Source organism: Gekko japonicus, unplaced genomic scaffold (genome assembly GCF_001447785.1).
Source record: "Gekko japonicus isolate JY-2015 unplaced genomic scaffold, Gekko_japonicus_V1.1 scaffold1161, whole genome shotgun sequence".
Lineage (NCBI taxonomy): Eukaryota > Metazoa > Chordata > Lepidosauria > Squamata > Gekkonidae > Gekko > Gekko japonicus.
Genome location: NW_015171538.1, coordinates 293,772 through 312,692, shown reverse-complemented (window position 1 = coordinate 312,692; position 18,921 = coordinate 293,772). Strand labels below are relative to the sequence as shown.

Here is an 18,921-nt window from a genome sequence, read left to right as displayed (position 1 = left end):
TGCCTGATGAAGACATCTGGGGTACTAAAATCTTGCTCACTCCTTTGTGACGGTTTGATAGGTCCCAATAAAAGGATATTGTACTACTGTTGGTTTTGGAATTTCTGTGGGCCAATGAAGCTATGTACAATCTTTGATTACTTTGCAAAATACCAAATGTGGACATCAAAGAGTGACATCAAAGAGGAGGAGGGGGAAGATCTTCAAATGGGATTTTGATTATGAGGGGCTAATCGTCCTCCAGTCACTAATGCAATATTATTCAGTTTGGTTTCTCTACCTAATGCATCTTCTAAAATTAATCTCCTGCTTTTGCTAACATAAGGGAAACTACAGTTTTCTTCTGCTTTCTGCCTCACAAAGAATCCAGATGTTTGGATTCATTTCGGGGAGACATCCAGTTTACCACTTGCTTTTAGATTTCTGAAGAGAAGTTGCATCCACATGGCTGTTTTGCTCCACCTGGGCTTCCTAATTGGAGTGCTATTTTTGGACCATCTATGTTCATCTACCAATCATCCACTTTCCAGGTTTTCCCCTGCTTTGCTCTGATCTTTCCAGAAAGACCACAGTTCAAGCAAACTAGTACACCATCTGGGCAGTTTTTCAGTTTGTTGCAGCCATCCCCTCATGGCTGCCATTTATTTTTTTTTGCACTGCCACTTCTGGTTTTAAAATGTTTATAACATTATAATGCTATTTAGATACAGCAACTACCAACTTTCTTTGAGCTGGCAAAAGCTTTCTGGTGGTATGGCAAGGAGAAAATGGAAGGTGCAAGGGAATGACCAAGCAAAGTGCATAACTATTTTGTGGCTACTGTGTTGTGTATACCTCTGCACTGCAGCAGCAATTAATGTTGATGCAGCAAGACAGAAGCCTTTTTATGGTGCATTTTTGGTGTCTCTTGGAGGCCATGTTGAACCCCAGCACCATATCTAAGGCTGCGGTCACACGGAGCATTAGGCACGCTAGAGAGACAGAAGATAGGCAGATTTTCCGGGCACAATCTCACCGCCACATCTGGGAAGCATAGAGCTCCCGTGGCTCACCCGAGGCTTCACTCCGAAGATGCGTGGTAAAAATCTAGTACCTCGGAGGTACTAGTTTCCGGAAACCGTGGGGCAAGGGCGGGTGCGTGATCGTATTTCCGGTGAAATCCCATGGCATCCGGCGCCCGCCCATGTCCCCTCGCAAAAAGGTTTTTTTTCTTCAAGTGTCCTCGGGATGCACACAAGCACCCAACGGAGCATGCGCACACATCGGTGTACAGAAAAAACCCCACCCGTTTGCCACGGCGCGCTGCTTCTTTGCCGTGCCGCAGGATTGTGGTGTGATCGGCACCTCTCCCTACCACGGGACCTCCATGGGATGTCTGCTCGCGCAACCGTGCGTTATTTTGCCCCGGGGCAAACAGCCACGCTTCCCCCCCCTGCATTTTCCTGCCCGTGTGACTGCAGCCTAATTTTATTATTTATTTATTTCATTTATACCCACCTTCCTCCCCAGTGGAGACCCAAAGTTGTTTATGTCATTCTTTTCTTCTCCATTCTGTCCTTACAACAACCTGCTAAGTACTCTGGGCCAAGTACAGGTGACTGGCCTAAGTTAACCCAGCAAGCTTCCATAGCAGAATGGAGATTCCAGTCCGGGCCTCTTAACACTACATAACACTAACTCTTGCAATTCAATCATGCCTGCAACACATCCTTTACTCAATTTCAAAATCTCAAGAACTATAAACTAAAAGCTTCTCCATCCTGCACTGAAACATTTACCTCTCTCCTGTCTAATCTGTTTCTTCATACTACACATTCAGCCTGATGAAGGTTTTAATAAAGTTGAAAGCTCGCTTGCTAGTTGGAGATATTTTGGTTGATCCTAATAAAAGGGAATTACACAGCTTCTGTTTCTGAACTTACCTGAAGGATGCGCTTGATGTGTTGTCTTTGAGGATTGTCACCCTCAGCACACTCTTTGACACCATGAGGATAACAGATAAGCTGCAACAAGGTCTGTGCTTGCTTGTTTGAAAGAACTGGGTCCAAGATAAGATCTTTATCAGTGCACAGTCTCTCTGGCTCTTTCAAGCAGTGTTCTCCCACCCACTCCTATCAACAAAGAGTTGGATAGATAATGCAACTGTTAACATATTGCACATCTGGGGGTTTTCCCCTTTGAATAATTATAAAATGTAATGTTTTTCAGAGTAAAGCTGGTTTATTTTGTTGAAGTAGGATGGAATTTACTATTGGATGCAATAAAAGCACTATGAAAAAATTATTTTACATTACAGTAAACAGAGTTGCCCTGACCTGGATGATCCAGGCTAATCTGATCTCATCAGATCTTGGAAGCTAAGCAGGAACAACCCTGCTCAGTACTTGGATGAGAGACCACCAAGGAAGTACGAGGTCACTACACAGAGGCAAGTAATGGCAAACCACCTCTGTCCATTTCTTGCCTTGAAAATCCTATGGGGTCACCGTAAGTTGGCTGCAACTCAACAGTGCAAAAAGAGTTAATGTATAACATTGGCTTTTGCCCAGATGTTTTCAGGTACAAGAAGTGAAAATTCCACTGCATTTTTCAGTTTGGAATGTAAATGCCATCTTTCACTGTTGTATTCTTAAATGGTCTAACATACACATTTTTATACGTATACCTTACTTGTAATAATAATATAATTCTCAACAAAATGTTCAGTGGAATAGGATGATTCTTATTGCAGGAACAATTTTGCTCAATCTGGTCTGCTTCAAAATGAATTTTATGGCACATGGAAAATGGTGCAGTTGTAAGATAATGACTTTCTACTTCACATGGCACTCATATTCCACTTCTCAGACCACCAAACATTTAGGGGTCATATTTCAGATTCTGTGTGTGTATGCAACATGAAAATTTTATGGTGGAGCTACATACATATAATTTAAGAAGGCCTGAATGACACAATTACTGGATTATGTGTGTGATACTGATCATATTGTTGAGACCTCTGTGTGACATGTTTCTGTTGTGCTGATCCTATGTGAATTGTACGTCCACATATGGACATCCAGAAGAACTGTTGTGAAGTTAGTTTGAATCACCTAAATCCACTGAAAAATTAGATGTAACTTCAAGTGTGATTGGACAGCACTATCTCAATACATGGCTTCAGACCAACAGCAGATTTTAAAAGCAAAAGAGCAAAAAATTTAATCCTCAAATTGTTTCATCTATAGAACTCAACTTTATTTGGCAGGGTTGCCTTTTTGTTGTTGTTGTTAAGGCTTCCTTTGGGGGGCTTGAGGAGCCTACCTCCCTATACGGTACCCCAGATGGGACATTAGTTCATGTGTGTTCATACTACTTGATCTCCATCCCTTGATTACTCTCAACTAAATGCATGAACAGTTTTGTACTGACAACAGATAATGTCAAAAGTCCTATATGCAGTGATGAATTTGTGGTGGCTCACTCACACCTAACCTGCAAGTCATCACTTATCCTTAGTTTATGAACATACATGTGTAAATTGCCTTGATAGTCTTTTTGCTTTGTCTTACAGGTTTGGGAGAAATTAACAGTGTTGCAACTGCTGTACTCTCATCCAACTTGGGAAAGTTTCTAAAAACAACTTTGAAAATATTTATGAGCCACAGCTATCTCTAAGAAAAAAGACAACTCCACCCAAAGGAAAACAATAATTGTACATTACCTGCTGACATATAGTTCTTAGTACATATCTGGCATATTCACTGAGACTAGCAGTTTCTATGGAAACAGGTTTTCCACATGATTTCAAAGCATGTGAGGCACCATCCCACATATCATCATCATTGAGGTCACCTAACAATCGTCGCACAGAGTAATCTGATTTCTTCAAGGATGGGATGCTGCTGCTCCCAATTTCAGCATCACCTATAGAACAGAAGTAGCATAAAGATGAGTAAGCATTCATGATACTACAGTCCTGAAGATACTGTTGTGCATAAAGCCAGAAATTACAGGGGAGCAGTTGTTGGTCTTAACTATAAAGATCACGGGGGAGGTCAGAAAACAGGGCTGGCCAAACATGCCAAATGGGCAGTTCAGAGAGCACGAAGAGTAAAGCATTGGAAAGCGGTAAAGAACAAAGGAGCAGCAGACTAATATGGCCTCTAGTAGATTTGAAATAATATAATTAATATCAATACATATAATTTGTGTCTGGGCCCAGGTGCAAGCAGTGTCTGAGAATGCTAATTTACTGTTCACCTAAGCAGAGGTATCTGCCTATATATTTGAACCGTTAGCTTCCATTTCAATGTATCTGACGAAGTGTGTGTGCACACGAAAGCACATACCTTGAATAACCCACTGTTGGTCTTAAAGGTGCTACTGGGTTCAAATGTTGTTACATTACTTGAAGGTATGATTCATCCTGAAGTGGTTAGAAGTTTGGTGGGAGGTTTGTGGGTCAGCAGTAGAGCAACAGGGTTTGCACAAAGGAAGTCTAGGTACAAACCCTTGTAAAATGGAGCTCTTCTGCCAGGCCTTTGGAGCTGCCGCCACCATTAACAACTAGTACAGGAAGCCCTGTTGCCTCTGGAATTCGTACTAACAGCCTGTGCCAGCCTCCTGCAGAAGACCTACAAGCCGGTTATGGAGGGAGAGAGCTGAGATGGTAGCCATCGTTGATTTAATAACAACAATACTAGCACTTGTTATGTTATTGTTAATCGGTTTTAATACTGTTTTAAATGTTTCAATTGTTTTATTGTAATTGTATGCTGATTTTATGTAAGCCACCCTAACCCAGCTTTGACTGGGAGGGCAGTGTAGAAAGCCCCAGCGATCTTCCCAAGAACTGTCAAACACAGTTAACTGAGCTAAATGAGCCAATGGGTTAACTATGTACAAGGCAGCATCACATAGTTTCATATATTTTCAAGTTAAATGTGACTTTGGGGGGCTTGAGATGTCAAATAATAATAATAATAATAATAATAATAATAATAATAATAATAATAATAATAATAATAATAATACCACCGCCGCCACCTTCAGCCCACCTGTTTGTTTGTTTTTAGTTAGTGGGATTTCTCTAACTTTGGCTAGGCACGTAATGCAAAACATTACATATGATGCCATGCATTGCCTTACCGAGCATCATTATGGCTTTTAAAACAGCAAACACAGCTCCAACTTCTATGCTGTTGTGAGCAGCAGTTAAGAGGTGACGATCACAAGATGACCGAATTCCCGGGGAAGATTTCTCTAAGAAAGAAGAAAATAAGTACACAATGGTACACCTGCATAAAAATTACACAGAGATCTCACAATTAAATACATATTAATTAGAATGTAAAATCATACCATGTCAACATCCAAATCTCCCTGTAATAAGAAAGAGTCTCAGACACACCTTTACAAAGGGGAAGACTCAATTGTTGACAGATTACTTGGGTTACATGGCAAAGCCTCTCTCATTCCAGGCACACAACCCAGGAAAATCTCTGCCTTTAAAATTACATACAGATTCTTACTAATATTCTCCACTCCTACCCCACTCATCTAATCACACAGGTTCCCAAAACATTATGCAGTCCTACCCCACTCATCTTTTCTCCAATTTCTACTGCTTCAGTGGAAATGTCTTTATACTGCATGTTCTACTTGCTGGCTATGAGATCCCAACTCAATCAGGGATCATGCAGCCTTGTCAACACAAAATAGCCAATCAACCTATACAACTGAAGGAGGACAAAGCCTTTTCATTGTTTTCCGTCTCAATGAAAGGTGGGGAAAGAGGGGATGTATTAGGCTATATTAAAAGGAAACTGGCTAAGTCCCTGTGCTGTTGTGTGGGTGGTTTCCCTGCCTGCCAGAACAGCACAACAAGACAGGAAGCATTGATCTGGGCTGCCTCAGCAACAAAGAGATATATTCTGGCCTGTAGCTAACATGGGGCCCACGGGGCCTGGCCCCCTAGTGTTTCTTCTGGGCCCCCTCCCTCTCGGGCTGCCCCCAAAGTGCTCCAACTTACCACCTGCATTGTACTTTCATTTAATTGGCTGGCGGGCCCCCTGAGGCCCCCTCCCCTCAAATCTCCTTGCTACGGGGCTGGATATATTTCTCCTTCTATATCATCACATTTATGCTACCTTAAAACAATTGTCAAAAGCAGAGTGCTTGAGTGGACATAAACATACTGGTAAAAATCAGCCCCTTGGTCTGCGTAAACATTGGCTGTGACATTGAAGGCACAATTTCCTTACAAGAGATTCTCTGGACTTCTGACCTTAATTCAAGTTTTAAAGTATCTTTAAGGAAAAATAATGTATAGTTTCAAGGATAAGATCATAGTTTAAATGCAAATAATTTAGGCAACAATTATTATGTCATAACGTGTTTTGTAATAATACATTATTAAAGAGCTCTGTATTTTCAGTTTTATGTAGTTTAACTGATATCCAGATGTGCTGGTGGTCCTGTTTGCTGTGGCTGCAGGAATCTCTGTCCAAATAATGCACGCACTTTCCTTGCTACAGAATATAAGTTCTAATTTCAATATTTATTTTTTCCTACCTCTCAAATGGCAAGAATTAAGATACTTGTGCTAAAGTAACATAGAATGCAAGAGTTTGTTACCCTCCATTAACTGTCTGGTATATTTGCAATGTTGCCTTTAAAAAGACCCAAGTAATTATTATTGTTAAATACCATAAATGTGCCAATTAATACTATATGATAAGCTCATTATGCATTTTTATTTATTTATTTATTTATACCTTCAATTTATATACCGCTCTGACCCCGAAGGGTCTCTGAGCGGTTTACATACAGGTTCAAATACCAATTCCCTATCTAAGGCCACATAGTACACAGGGACGGGGCTGCCTACCGGCACCCAGGTGGCAGGACTTGCTGTTCTCCGGCTTCCGGCTCCTTCTTGTTAGGGCAGAAAAATTAGTTTAGGTTTGATAGGAAATTATATATTGTATATATTTCACTCACCCCTCCCCCCAAAAAAATTCATCCCATGGTTTCAACGTTTTTGGAAATTTGACATCTCTAACTTTGAGGGGAAAGTCTCTGGTTGAGCCATTAACTTATGCCTTAGGTGAGCCACCATCTCTCACCTTAGTGCCATCATCTGTAATATAACACTGGTATTTGTTACAACCCTTGCTGTTAGGATGACTGAGATAATTTGCATGAAGCATTTTGAACACATTATGGAAAGTGCTATATAAATTAAAACAGCTTTCTAGTCATATCAAATGTCATCTTCAGAGAAGCAAAGTATATGAGTTTATAAAACAGTCTGATGTAGGAAATGCTAAGCAGAAAGTTGGGCACAGCTAATGTTGCTGTTTCTCTGTCAGGAATTAGTGTATACATTTTTATTGAATTTTAAAATATACAAGGATAGAAAAGGGGAAGGGGAATTAGCCATTTCAGACAGAGAATCGACATCAGTCAGAAATTTTCTGCTCCTCTCCATGCATTTCTTAATCACAATTAAGAAAAAGGAATTTAAAATTATACACATACACGGGCATGTTTTGAGTGTGCATATGCACACATACATAGAGCCAGGTAACAAAGTACAGAAAAAAATAGTACATGTGCATAGACTTAAATCAAGGATGCTAAAAGACCTAAATTCAGGTCTCCAATAAATAGATCTGAAATACTTACCAGTTGGCAGAAAGCAAGCTTCAGGGGTTCTAAAGAGATGCAACAGAAGCCGACATGTCATCCTTGCCCCAGGCTCAGCATCCGGATCACCACAGGCTGTGGAAGAGACATGAGACAATTTCTTTTTGTTGCTCTTTAAAATATTAGACCATACCTTTCCTTTGTGGCTCTAGATGGCTTACCAAATTCCAAATTAAAACCATACACAGGCCCCGGTCACATGGGCCGGATATCGTGGGGGGGATATTATATTTATCAATATAAAAACAAGTCATATAAAAGACAGGAGAATAAAACAGCATAAAACCACCAGCAAGCTAAAAAAGATAAAGCCCCTTTAATTAAAAACCTAGATAAAAGGCTTTCAGTGAAGCACCTGCCCCAACAGTGTTGGTTTTATTCTCTTCGTTTCACGTACACCTCTTTCCCAGTGTATTTTTAAAAATTACATCTCTTCTCCCCTGAACTTGGACTCTCTCTCTCTCTGTTTGCCATCTGCCTCCTCCTACAACAACCATTTTGTAGTTGCTCCCACCACCTTGTGTCAGAATTTCAATGGTGCTCACTGGCTCAAAAAGTTTGGGGTCCCTTGGTCTATATCTGATGAATGGAGCTTTGACTTTTAAAAGCTTACACCTCAAAAATCTTGAACTCTAAGGTGCTACTGGACTCAAATCTAGCTGGGACTAGATGTTCCATCTTCTACACAGCCTGAAGCTGTGTAACCAATACGCATTCAAACACCTTGCCCAAGTACGGAATGCTGGCCACAGGGCAGTAGGTATTTAGATCACTGGGGTTCAGAGAAGCCTTCTTCAGAAGGGGTCTCATGACTCCTTCAAATCGGCTGGAGTTACAACCTCCTGCAGACAGGCATTTATTATGTTCAAACGTTAACAGTGAAACTGAGAAAATCCTCAGTGGAACCAATGCTGTTCCAAATATCAGAAGGATTTTTAAAAGTTACAGTCCTAAAAATTCAGGTGGTGCTTAATTATTTAATTAAATGGCTGAATTATCTTATTTAGCAGACAAAGAATCCATATTCACAAAAGAAAAAAATGTGCTAAGTAGATAACATGGAGACATCTGCAGACTAAAGGGTGTTGGAGGAACAGACAGGAAAAGGTCATGGGAAATGCAGAATTAATTGCTGGAAAGGGAAAACACGAGAAAGCCCAGCAAGGGAGAGATAAAGACTGAATGAAGCTGTGCCAGATCTCTAAGGTGAAGATGACAAACCACATAATACAGAAACTGGGCAGAAGACAAGAATGCAGGAAATTCCAAAAAAGTGTAACAGTGTGGTGCCATCAAAGTGTGGGAAGACTATTACATCCAATCACTTTGCAACATGTTGGCAAGAAACCAAAAATTAGCAGAAGTTACATTTGAGGGCAGAAGCAGTGATGACACATACAAAAAATTCTAGCTGGGGAACCAGAAGAGACATGCAAGAGTAAAAACTGAATTCATATACTGTAAACTGCCCCCTGCTTTAGTTTCTGGTAGGCAGACAATTTATGGAAAAGTCTGAAGGTCAAAGAAGAAGGGGACGGCAAAGGATGAGATGGTTAGACAGTGTTATCGAGGCAACGAACATGAAATTAAGCCAACTCCGGAGCACAATGGAAGATAGGAGAGCCTGGCATGATGTGGTCCATGGCGTTGTGAAGAGTCGGACTGGACTATGCGACTGAACAACAGCAACAAGAGAATGCATGAAAACAATAAGAAACGACAGGCTGCCAAAAGGAGTAAATTACACTTTAGATGACCATGGCATGACTTGACTAACACAAGTCATTTCCCCAAGGTACTCACCTTAATCTTATGCCAAGAAAGAGCAAAGCTTTGTGCTTTATATTGATTTTATAAAAGAGGGTTTTTTAAGTTGAAGAATAGCTTGTCTGCTTTCACTCACCTGCTGTAAGCAGAGAAGGAAGAGCTACATGTTGAACTACATCCTCCAAGAAAAAGCACTGACGTGCTATCAGTATCGCAACAAAGGTGGCCAGTGAATCGTGGAACGACAGGTCACTCACCTTAAAGGGGGAAAAAAGCATTGGCATTTTTGCCATTCGTCTGCAAGGAAACATAGCAAGACTGCTTTACTAAGCTGCCTTTAATGTTTCTTGTTGGAATGGCGTACAAGAATGGGAGCGGAGGGCACCTTTACTTTCTGCATTCAGAAAGACATCTAAAACGTATTTATTTAGGTGTTTATACCCTATATTTCTCCCCAGCAGAGACCCAAAGTGGCTTCCAGTATAACTGTTTTAAAAAAGGCAAATAACAAGCCAGTAAAATGCCCAACTAATGGCATAAATATGTATGGAAATGTTCCCAGTTATTGCTAACCCATTTCTCTCCCCTGTCTGCTTTCCCTTAGCACTCTCTTTTCTGCACCCTTATTTTAATCCATCTCCTTCCCATTTTCACTTGCTGTTATTCTCTTATTTATTATTGCTATTATTAAATTCATATCTGACTTTCTAAATGCATTTGCCACAAGATTAATAAACCTAGCTTGATTTTTTAAAATGCAAACCATGCAAGAAAATAGATCTCAACTGAGATAAAAAGCAATTTGCACTACAGTATGGAAAGAATGCTAAAGAAATGCTAGCTCATGCTGCCAGATAGGGATGTCAGGTCGCTCCTGGTGGGTGGGTGTTGTGTCCCCTGACCGCCACCAGAGGTCAGCAAATACTCCAGAGCTTGTCTCTGGAGGAACAATGGGACAAGGCTCCTGGTCTCTCCACCGAGGGACCAATGGGATGTTGGCGGGAGATTCAAACCCACCAATGGGACCTAGGGGGTGTCCCCATATGTGTATATAGTTGGCCCCCGGGCCGTTTTCCCTTTGTCTTTGTTGTGTAGCAGTAAGCGTGCAGGATGATACGCGAACCGCAGCAGCCTTGCCATGCGGTTAACCCACTACACAATAGTGGGGTTACCAGCTCCAGGTTTGAGAACTCCTGGAGATCTGGGGATAGAGCCTGTGGAGGACAGGGACCTCAGTGTGGTACAATCCCATAGACTCCACCCTCCAAAGCACATATTTTCTCCAGTCTTGAGATGAGGTGTAATTCCAGGGGATCCTCAGGCCCCACCTGGAGGCTGGCAACCAGTCTGCCAAAGACCATCATAAACTGTATGGTCTCTTTCACCGCCCCATCTAGACATGTCAAATCCCACAAAGCCAGCTATGAAAAATCAAGCCTTGATTACATAATAATTGTAGTCGATCTACAGAAGATCCACAGAAGCTTATCAATTTAAAATGGCACATTCTGCACTTACATCCACACTGCACAGCAGATCATTAAATCCCCAGACATGGTTTGAAGAGCAGCAGAGAGCTTTCAAGACCCCTAACCACTCTGAGCTTAGCACTGTGCAGCAAGCCGTCAGCTCCGCACACAGGTTGGCAATGTCATTGATTCTAGAAAAGAACAGAGCAGAAAACTGAATGCTAAATGACCGACATTCATCACCATGGAAAATATTGTGCCTTGGGTATTGAACAACAACATATTGGTCAGCAGCTGGCAGTGGTAGGTCAGAAACCACAAACATGAATTCATGTGGCATACTCCCCCCCCCCACATACCTTGTTAAGGATTGTTAAGAAAACAAAGATGAAAGGCAGGATGGAAGAGAAAGCTGAGATATAAAGTTTTATTTAAAAGTTTAGTATATGTGCTGCTGAAGTGAGCACATATGGCTTTTAAAAAGAGAGAGAGAGAGGAGACCCATTTCGGGATTAAACATGGATTCCAGGTTTGAAAACATCAAGGGTTACACTCACACATCACAAACAAACAAGCCAGGAAGTCTTCAGTCTCTTATATGCAACTGTGAAGATTCTCAGTTGGTATTAATCACAAATTGCTATAATGTCCAAATACTAAAAAAGGCCAAAGGGTAGTTCATTATCTTGCTTACAAATCATGGTTCTAAAACATGATTTAAATCCTGGCTTGGGGCCAAGAGCACAAACCACAGTTAGTAATTTTGACCTCTTTGGAAGTAACTGAAATTCAAATCATCACCTGATAGATGAACATTTGCAATCCAGTATACTACAGCTAAACACACCAGGAAATCCATATATCTTCAGTTAACATTGTTACTGAAGATAAATATAATAAATTATAAGAGAGGAAGGGAAAGGATAAAGAAAACGGAACTCGAAATTATATGCTTATGGAACACAAGCTGCTATTTACAATTTCACCCACCTGCCAGCATCTTGATGGCCCATGCATACATTCATCAGAGCATTACATACAAAGCTGTAGCGACCAGGTGCATTGTCACTCAAGATCTTGCCTAGCATTGAATAGTTGAGGCTGTGAATGGAAGGATTCTCTATAAAATCCAGCATGAATTCTGGATCCCATAACAAATTTGAGTTCGAAGGCTGCACATTGCTATAGATGGTTTGCTTCACTTTTGAACAGGCACTACTAAAAGGAGAAGAAAGGAGGAGGATTAGTTTTAAAGACACCCAAATTTCTGATTCAGGGACTCTGAAATGCTGGGTTGGATCCAACCAGCTTTTCCAAGGGATGAAAAGGAAGCAGAGGATCCCCTTTGACCGCTAAAAAGGCTACATTCAGGATCAAGGGACCTGCATAGACAAAAGTCACGTGGAATGGAAACTGTAATAAGGAGAGGAAATGAGCAAGACTGAATGAAAAAGCTGGCTGAATGAAAAAGTTGGGTTCTCTTCTAAGTATATGAATTACACCAGTTCCAAGCTTAAGCATCAGAATGACTGATACCTGCCTATATAAAAAATAGATACTTTGTAGCCTAGTTACAACTCAATCACAGAACACAATAACAGAAATGCAAAATTTGAATACCACAGGCTGTCTTAGCTTGGAATGATGCATTTGGTATCAAAGGAAAATTGTATTTGTAGCTATGACCATAAATGCACAACCATTTATATTCATATTTAAAGCAACGGGTATGTGTCCATTTGTATTATGCACAAATTAATATTTTATTATAATAATTAGAACTTGCACTTGTATACCACTTTTGAAATTCAAAATGATTCATATAATATAATAATTAATCCTTGCATCAGCCCTGCAAGCACTGAAATGGGCTAAGAGATTTGAACATATAACCTTCCAGATAATAACTCCACATCTTTTTGTAACCGTGTAACACCAGCTCCTACAATGCTATAACCAGTTTATTGTTTTAAAACCAGTATATGAATGCAAAATCAATACAATAATTAAAAACCCATCTTAAAGTGTTGTTATGTAGTTTTTGTTTTACAGCACTAACTAGAGAATTTAAAAGGAAACCCAAATGCCTAGCTGAATATTCCCACTGTTTTTCTAAAATTTCTCAAAATACAAGCCTGGTAGGTATCTGCTGGACAGATTTCCATAGACTACAGAAAAGCTCCCGCTGTAAAGGCCCATGAGGGCTGGCCTGTTAAAGCAGGATCTCACTGGACAATTACCACCGGTGAAATACTAAAGAGAGTTCTAAAACCACTGAAGTTAACGAGCTTAGAAGGTGTAAACACACACTCTCTTCAATCATATCCCTTTCTGTCACATAACTAGGGTTGCCAAGTCGAAAAAAGTACTTACTGGGAAACTCCCACTCTGTGGGTGGAGCGTGCGCGCATGCGCCACGCGCACATAGGGCTGCCAAACCGCGGCGGGGGATCCGTGCGTTGTCGCAGGATCGCTGCCGCGGGGGGACAGCAATCCGCGTTGCACCAGCGTCGCCAGGATGTGACGCTACGTGTCGCCCTGGCAACGGGACTCCAAACAGCCCCATTGCCAGAGCGACGCGTAGCGTCACATCCTGGCGATGCCGGTGCAACCCGGATCGCTGTCCCCCCGCGGCAGCGATCCTGCGATGACGCACGGATCCCCCGCTGCAGTTTGGCAGCCCTATGCGCACATCACCAAGAAGTGACGTTATGACGCCGGGCACGCTGGGGACGGGGCCACAACCATCCGAGGGAAAAACCATCCGAGTTTTCCCTTGGATGACCGTGGCCCCGCCCCCAGCGTGCCCGGCATCATAACGTCACTTTCTGGTGACGTGCACGCCGGGGTGGGGTTCCCCCTGGCTGGAGCATGCGTGCGTCGCGCGCACATCACCAAGAAGTGACGTTATGACGCCGGGCATGCTAGGGGCGGGGCCACAACCATCCGAGGGAAAAACCAACCGAGTTTTCCCTCGGATGACCGTGGCCCCGCCCCCAGCATGCCCGGCATCATAACGTCACTTCCTGGTGATGCGCACGTCGGGGTGGGGTTCCCCCTGGGGCCCGATCTGGCGGCGGCGGGGAATGGGCCTCTGGGGCGGGGAAACTTGGGAAGCCTACACATCACAATATTACACTAAAGTCAATACAAGTCATATTACAAAAGCAATAACTGCAACTCACAAAATGCTGCTTTTCAAGAAAATATTCTGTTTGATATCAAAATACTGCAAAGTTCTAAGAATATCACCACTAGAAGAAACACAAAAGTGTATAGAAGCAGGTTCACTTCACGTGCATTTTGTGAAAGCTTTCCAAGAGTTCTTGGACAAAATGTACACATTAGAGAAAACAGGGCCTACACACAATTTGATTAAAGACTCCTCTTAATGCTCAACAGCTGGCAAATCAACAAATGCTCCATAAAGTGTTTATTCAAAAGCCTGAATGCAGCTGGATAATTCAGAGTGCATCCAGCTTGTGGAGATGATAACCTCATGTTTCATAAACACATACAAAGTCTCTTTATGTTCCATAATCTATTTTGTGAATTGAAGCAGGCAAACAAAGAGTTGCTTTTAGGGTTGTCAACCTCTGGGCGGGGCCTGTAAATCTCCCAGAATTACAATGGATCTCAAGACAACAGAGATGAGTTCCCTTGACTGTTTTAGAGGGTAGAGTCTATGGCTTTATACCCTGCTAAGATCCCGTCCTTCCATAAATCCCACACTTCTTAGGCTCCACCCCCCCCCCCAAATCTTCTGGATTTTCCCAACATGAAGTTGGCAGCCCCAGGTGCTGTGATCCTAAGCTTCATTTTTTGGAATATCAAGCATCTGTCTTATTCCAGGTCCAACTCTAGTAGCGTAGCCAACTCCACCTTGGGAAAGTCCTGGAAATTTGGGGCGATGGCTGGAAAGGGCAGAGTCTGTGGATGGGAAGGGATTCAGAGGGGATATGATGGCACAGAGTTTGCCCTTTGAAGCTACCTTTGCCTCCAGGGGGAGTGATCTCTGTAGTCTGGAGATCATCTGAAATTACAGGAGAACTCCAGGCCCCACCTGGAAGTTGGTAACCCCAAGCAGTAGACAGGGTCCAGTCCTGGAAATGACATAGCAATTGCCACCACCCCATTACTATTTATTTATTTTGACCTATGCAATGAGTACCCAAAGCCACTTACAATATATTTCTCTCCAGCCCCGTAGCCAGGAATTTGGGGGGGGGGCACCAATTAATTGAAGTAGAATTAAATCACTTTCATGCCAGTCCAAGCACTGTTGAAAGGAGGGTTCCTGTGGGCAATTTCTCCAAAGCAGCACAAAGCCTGAGCTGCCCTTTCCTGTTTTGCTGCCCTGTTTGTACCGCTCCACCTTCTCGCACAGCCCCGATTCACGCCCACCCCAGGCAGGCCCTTTTTGGGCAATGAGATGTGGCTAGAAGAGAGCGTGGGAGAACTTCCAGAGACTTACTCACAAGTAAAATATGCAGGGCCCTGGGCAGATCTGATTTCTGCAGAGTAGCCTTTTCGCTTAGGGAGGAAGAATAAAGAGGTAGTATTAGGAGTAAACTCCGACCCATCGTCTGTCCAGCAGGCAACTTTCAGGGAACAAGGAAAGCCCCTCGGCCAGAGGATGAGCAATGCAGCTGCAGTGGCAAGGGGACTAAAGCGCCAGCAGGAGGGAAGGGCATGTCACCACTGGCACCTCGGAGACTCACTCTGCAGGAGCCCTCCCCTCCTTGCTGACTCATAATTAAAGGGGGAGCGCAGGAGGGGAGAGCAGCAAATTCACTAGGGGGCACAGCCCTTTGTTCCCCACTGCTGGCTACAGTCCTGGTTCTCCCTGCCTTCCTTTTAACTTCACAGCAACTGCCATGTGGTAGCTTAGGCTGAGAGAGTATGACTGGGTCATGGTTAGCCAGCAAACGTCCAAGGTAAAGCAGGGATTCAAACCTGGGTCTCCAAGTCCCTAAGTCTGACACACTAACCACTGAAAGTGAAGGCCAATTGGTACTCAACACAATCTTAACAATATATTGGCAGCTGGCCCCTTTCCTGTCACGCTCTGACAGAGCCACAGTAAGCCATGTGATGGTCACCTCCAGGCTAGACTACTGTAACTCACTCTATGCTGGCCTGCCCTCAAGACTGACCTGGAAGCTCCAACTAATTCAGAATGCGGTGGCATGTGTCTTAACAGGAACATCACAGACTGCACATATTCAACCTGTGCTGCATCAGCTGTACTGACTTCCAGTGGAGCACTGGGTCAAGTTCTAGGTTCTGACCTTTAAGGCCTTGAGCGGTCTGGTACTGGTGTATCTATGGGACCACCTCCTCATTTACACCCCCAGGCGAGCATTACGCTCTTCACAGAACAACTTGCTGGTGGTCCCCAGCCCTAGAGATATCCAGCTGTCCTCAACCAGGACCTTTTTGGCCCTGGCCCCAACCTGCTGGAACCACCTCCTCATTTACACCCCCAGCCGAGCATTACGCTCTTCACAGAACAACTTGCTGGTGGTCCCCAGCCCTAGAGATATCCAGCTGTCCTCAACCAGGACCTTTTTGGCCCTGGCCCCAACCTGCTGGAACTCTCTGCCAAATAACATCAGGGCCCTGAGTGATCTTATGCAGTTTCACAGGGCCAGGCGTTTGGCTGAGGACAATGACGGTCAACATCATGGCTAGCACCCAACCTGGATCCCTATTCATTGTGAAATTTACCCCCTCCACGTGCGTCCAAAGTACTCACAGACCAGATATGGGAGGGAGCTGCAAAAATTTTCACCACTGGCTTTTAATTATTGTATTATATGCTGGATATGGTTTTTATGGTTTTAAAATTTTGTTCATCACCTACAGCCCCACAATTGTGGGGATTAGGCAATTAATTTTTATTTATTTATTTATTTATTTATACCCTGCCCTCCCCGCAAGTGGGCTCAGAGGGGCTTACATATTTGGTCTGTAAATGACCATTCATTCACATAAAAACAGTTTAAAATTCAATTACAATAAAACAAGAGTCTCATAAAGTGCTAGTGCTGAAACATTCAGTACGTACGATGGCATGCTGAAAATACCATACTGCCAGACAGTTTACCAGTCAGTGGTCTTCCTGAGCGCAGTGGTAGAGGCCAGATGCTGAAACTACGGGCCGGCTCATTGATAGTAGTGGGGGTGGCTCCTAGTTGAAAGCCTGGTGGAAGAGCTCCATCTTGCAGGCCCTGCGGAACTGCACAAGATCCTGCAGGGCCCTGATCTCCTCCGGGAGCTCATTCCACAAGTATGGAGCCGCCACTGAAAAAGCTCTGGCCCTGGTGGTGGCGAGCCTGGCATCCTTGGGGCCCAGCAGGGCCAGTCAATTCTGGGCCCCCGACCTCAGTGCTCTCTGGAGTATATATGGGGAAAGGTGGTCCCTCAGGTATGTCAGATTCAGGCCATATAGGGCTTTAAAGGTAAGCACCAGCACCTTGAAGCAAATTCGGTATGCTATTGGCAGCCAGTGCAATGCCTTCAGCACAGGCTGGATGTGTTCCCATCTGGTAAGACCCAACAGAAGCCTGGCCGCGGCATTCTGCACTAGCTGCAGCTTCCGAATTTACACCCCGCTCAGGGTTGCTTAGACAGTGCATAAAGTACAATTTAAATCCACATTACATAATAAATGTAATATAATAAAAATAATATTAGAGCACTTACACAGCTATGGGAATAAAAAGAAAAGAAAGGAAAGGTATCTGTTAATAGGTTATAATGGGCTTTGACTAATAATTCGGAACAGGTAGTACACCTCTGCTTCATATGCATGAAGTAAAGATGGTGAGTTCTTCGACTGTTACAGAAATCACTATAGCTAGAACAGCTGTACACATCACTCTACCATCTACCACAGATATTCACAGGAAGTGGGTTCAGACTGCTTGGGCACATGGTTTTCCTGTGGGCAACATAGCTCCTTTCCTGTTCCACCACTTCTGCTCTGCTCACAAAAGAGGCAGGAGGGAGAGTTTTCACCCCCTTCCCCAATGCAGCTTCCAGACCCATATGGCTCCACAGAGGTCTAAAACTCCAGCACTAAATGGTTGGAAATGAAACTTGGGGTGGGGGGGTTTGAGGAGAGGCACCAGCAGCTATGCTGCAAATTTGGTGCCTCTACTTCAAAAAACAGCCCCCACAGAGCCCCGGATACCCCTGGATCAATTCTCTATGATACCCTAAGTTGACCCATATGGTATAATGGGGCTGAAAAAATTCAGCAATCCCAACCATTTAATAAATCTGAATACTATACCAGTATTGGAATTTGGGAATATCAGGAAATACCAATGGTTTTCCGGTTCAATATACCCAAACCCCCCAAAATACCGTGTTTTGTGTGTGTTTGTTTTTTGGGGTTTTTCGCACACCCCTAATAACGCATTCTGCTTTTGAATCCTGGCTCACTCTATTAAGCTGTGTACATGCACTCATACATCATGGTTAACTGGAGTGAGTTGTAAAACAGGATTCCTGCATCATACATCATGCATAAAGGAAGCTGCATTCATGAACATGGTAAGAAGCTAGCACATAATGTACATAATATCTGAATTATAGTCAAAGCGGAACAAAAAAAGTTGCAAAACTTCATTGTCTTTCTACATCCTGTGACTTTACCTTTAAGTTAGAAACTTCCTTTCAGAGAGCTCCAGCCTGAATAGTACTTCTGTACCTTCAGAAAAGCTAGCAGTCGCATAATTGTTAGAAGATCTACACTAAGAATTTATAATTGAGCTTTTTAAACTAGTGGAAGCAACTTCCTTAGCCTCTACCCAGCAAAATGGAGTTCATGCTTTCTCAATGAATGCCAGAACTTAAGAAACACTTCTAATATCCTGTCAGCCAACATGTTTAAATTAGAAAATGTCTCAACATACACTGCTGGATTGCAAATCAGTCAACCTGAAGTTCTACAACATAAGATGCCTTTCAGTTAAGGGGGAAA

At 43.0% G+C, this 18,921-nt stretch overlaps 1 protein-coding gene across 1 annotated transcript in view; it reads right to left on the bottom strand.

The window, feature by feature from the left end:
* Positions 1-18,921, bottom strand: part of MED12L (mediator complex subunit 12 like) — a 240,815-nt gene that overhangs the window by 36,792 nt on the left and 185,102 nt on the right. The window contains 7 exon segments of the mRNA XM_015419617.1: positions 1,923-2,111; positions 3,704-3,906; positions 5,131-5,244; positions 7,672-7,767; positions 9,596-9,716; positions 10,978-11,119; positions 11,919-12,146. Of these exon segments, the coding sequence (XP_015275103.1) occupies positions 1,923-2,111; positions 3,704-3,906; positions 5,131-5,244; positions 7,672-7,767; positions 9,596-9,716; positions 10,978-11,119; positions 11,919-12,146 (1,093 nt within the window).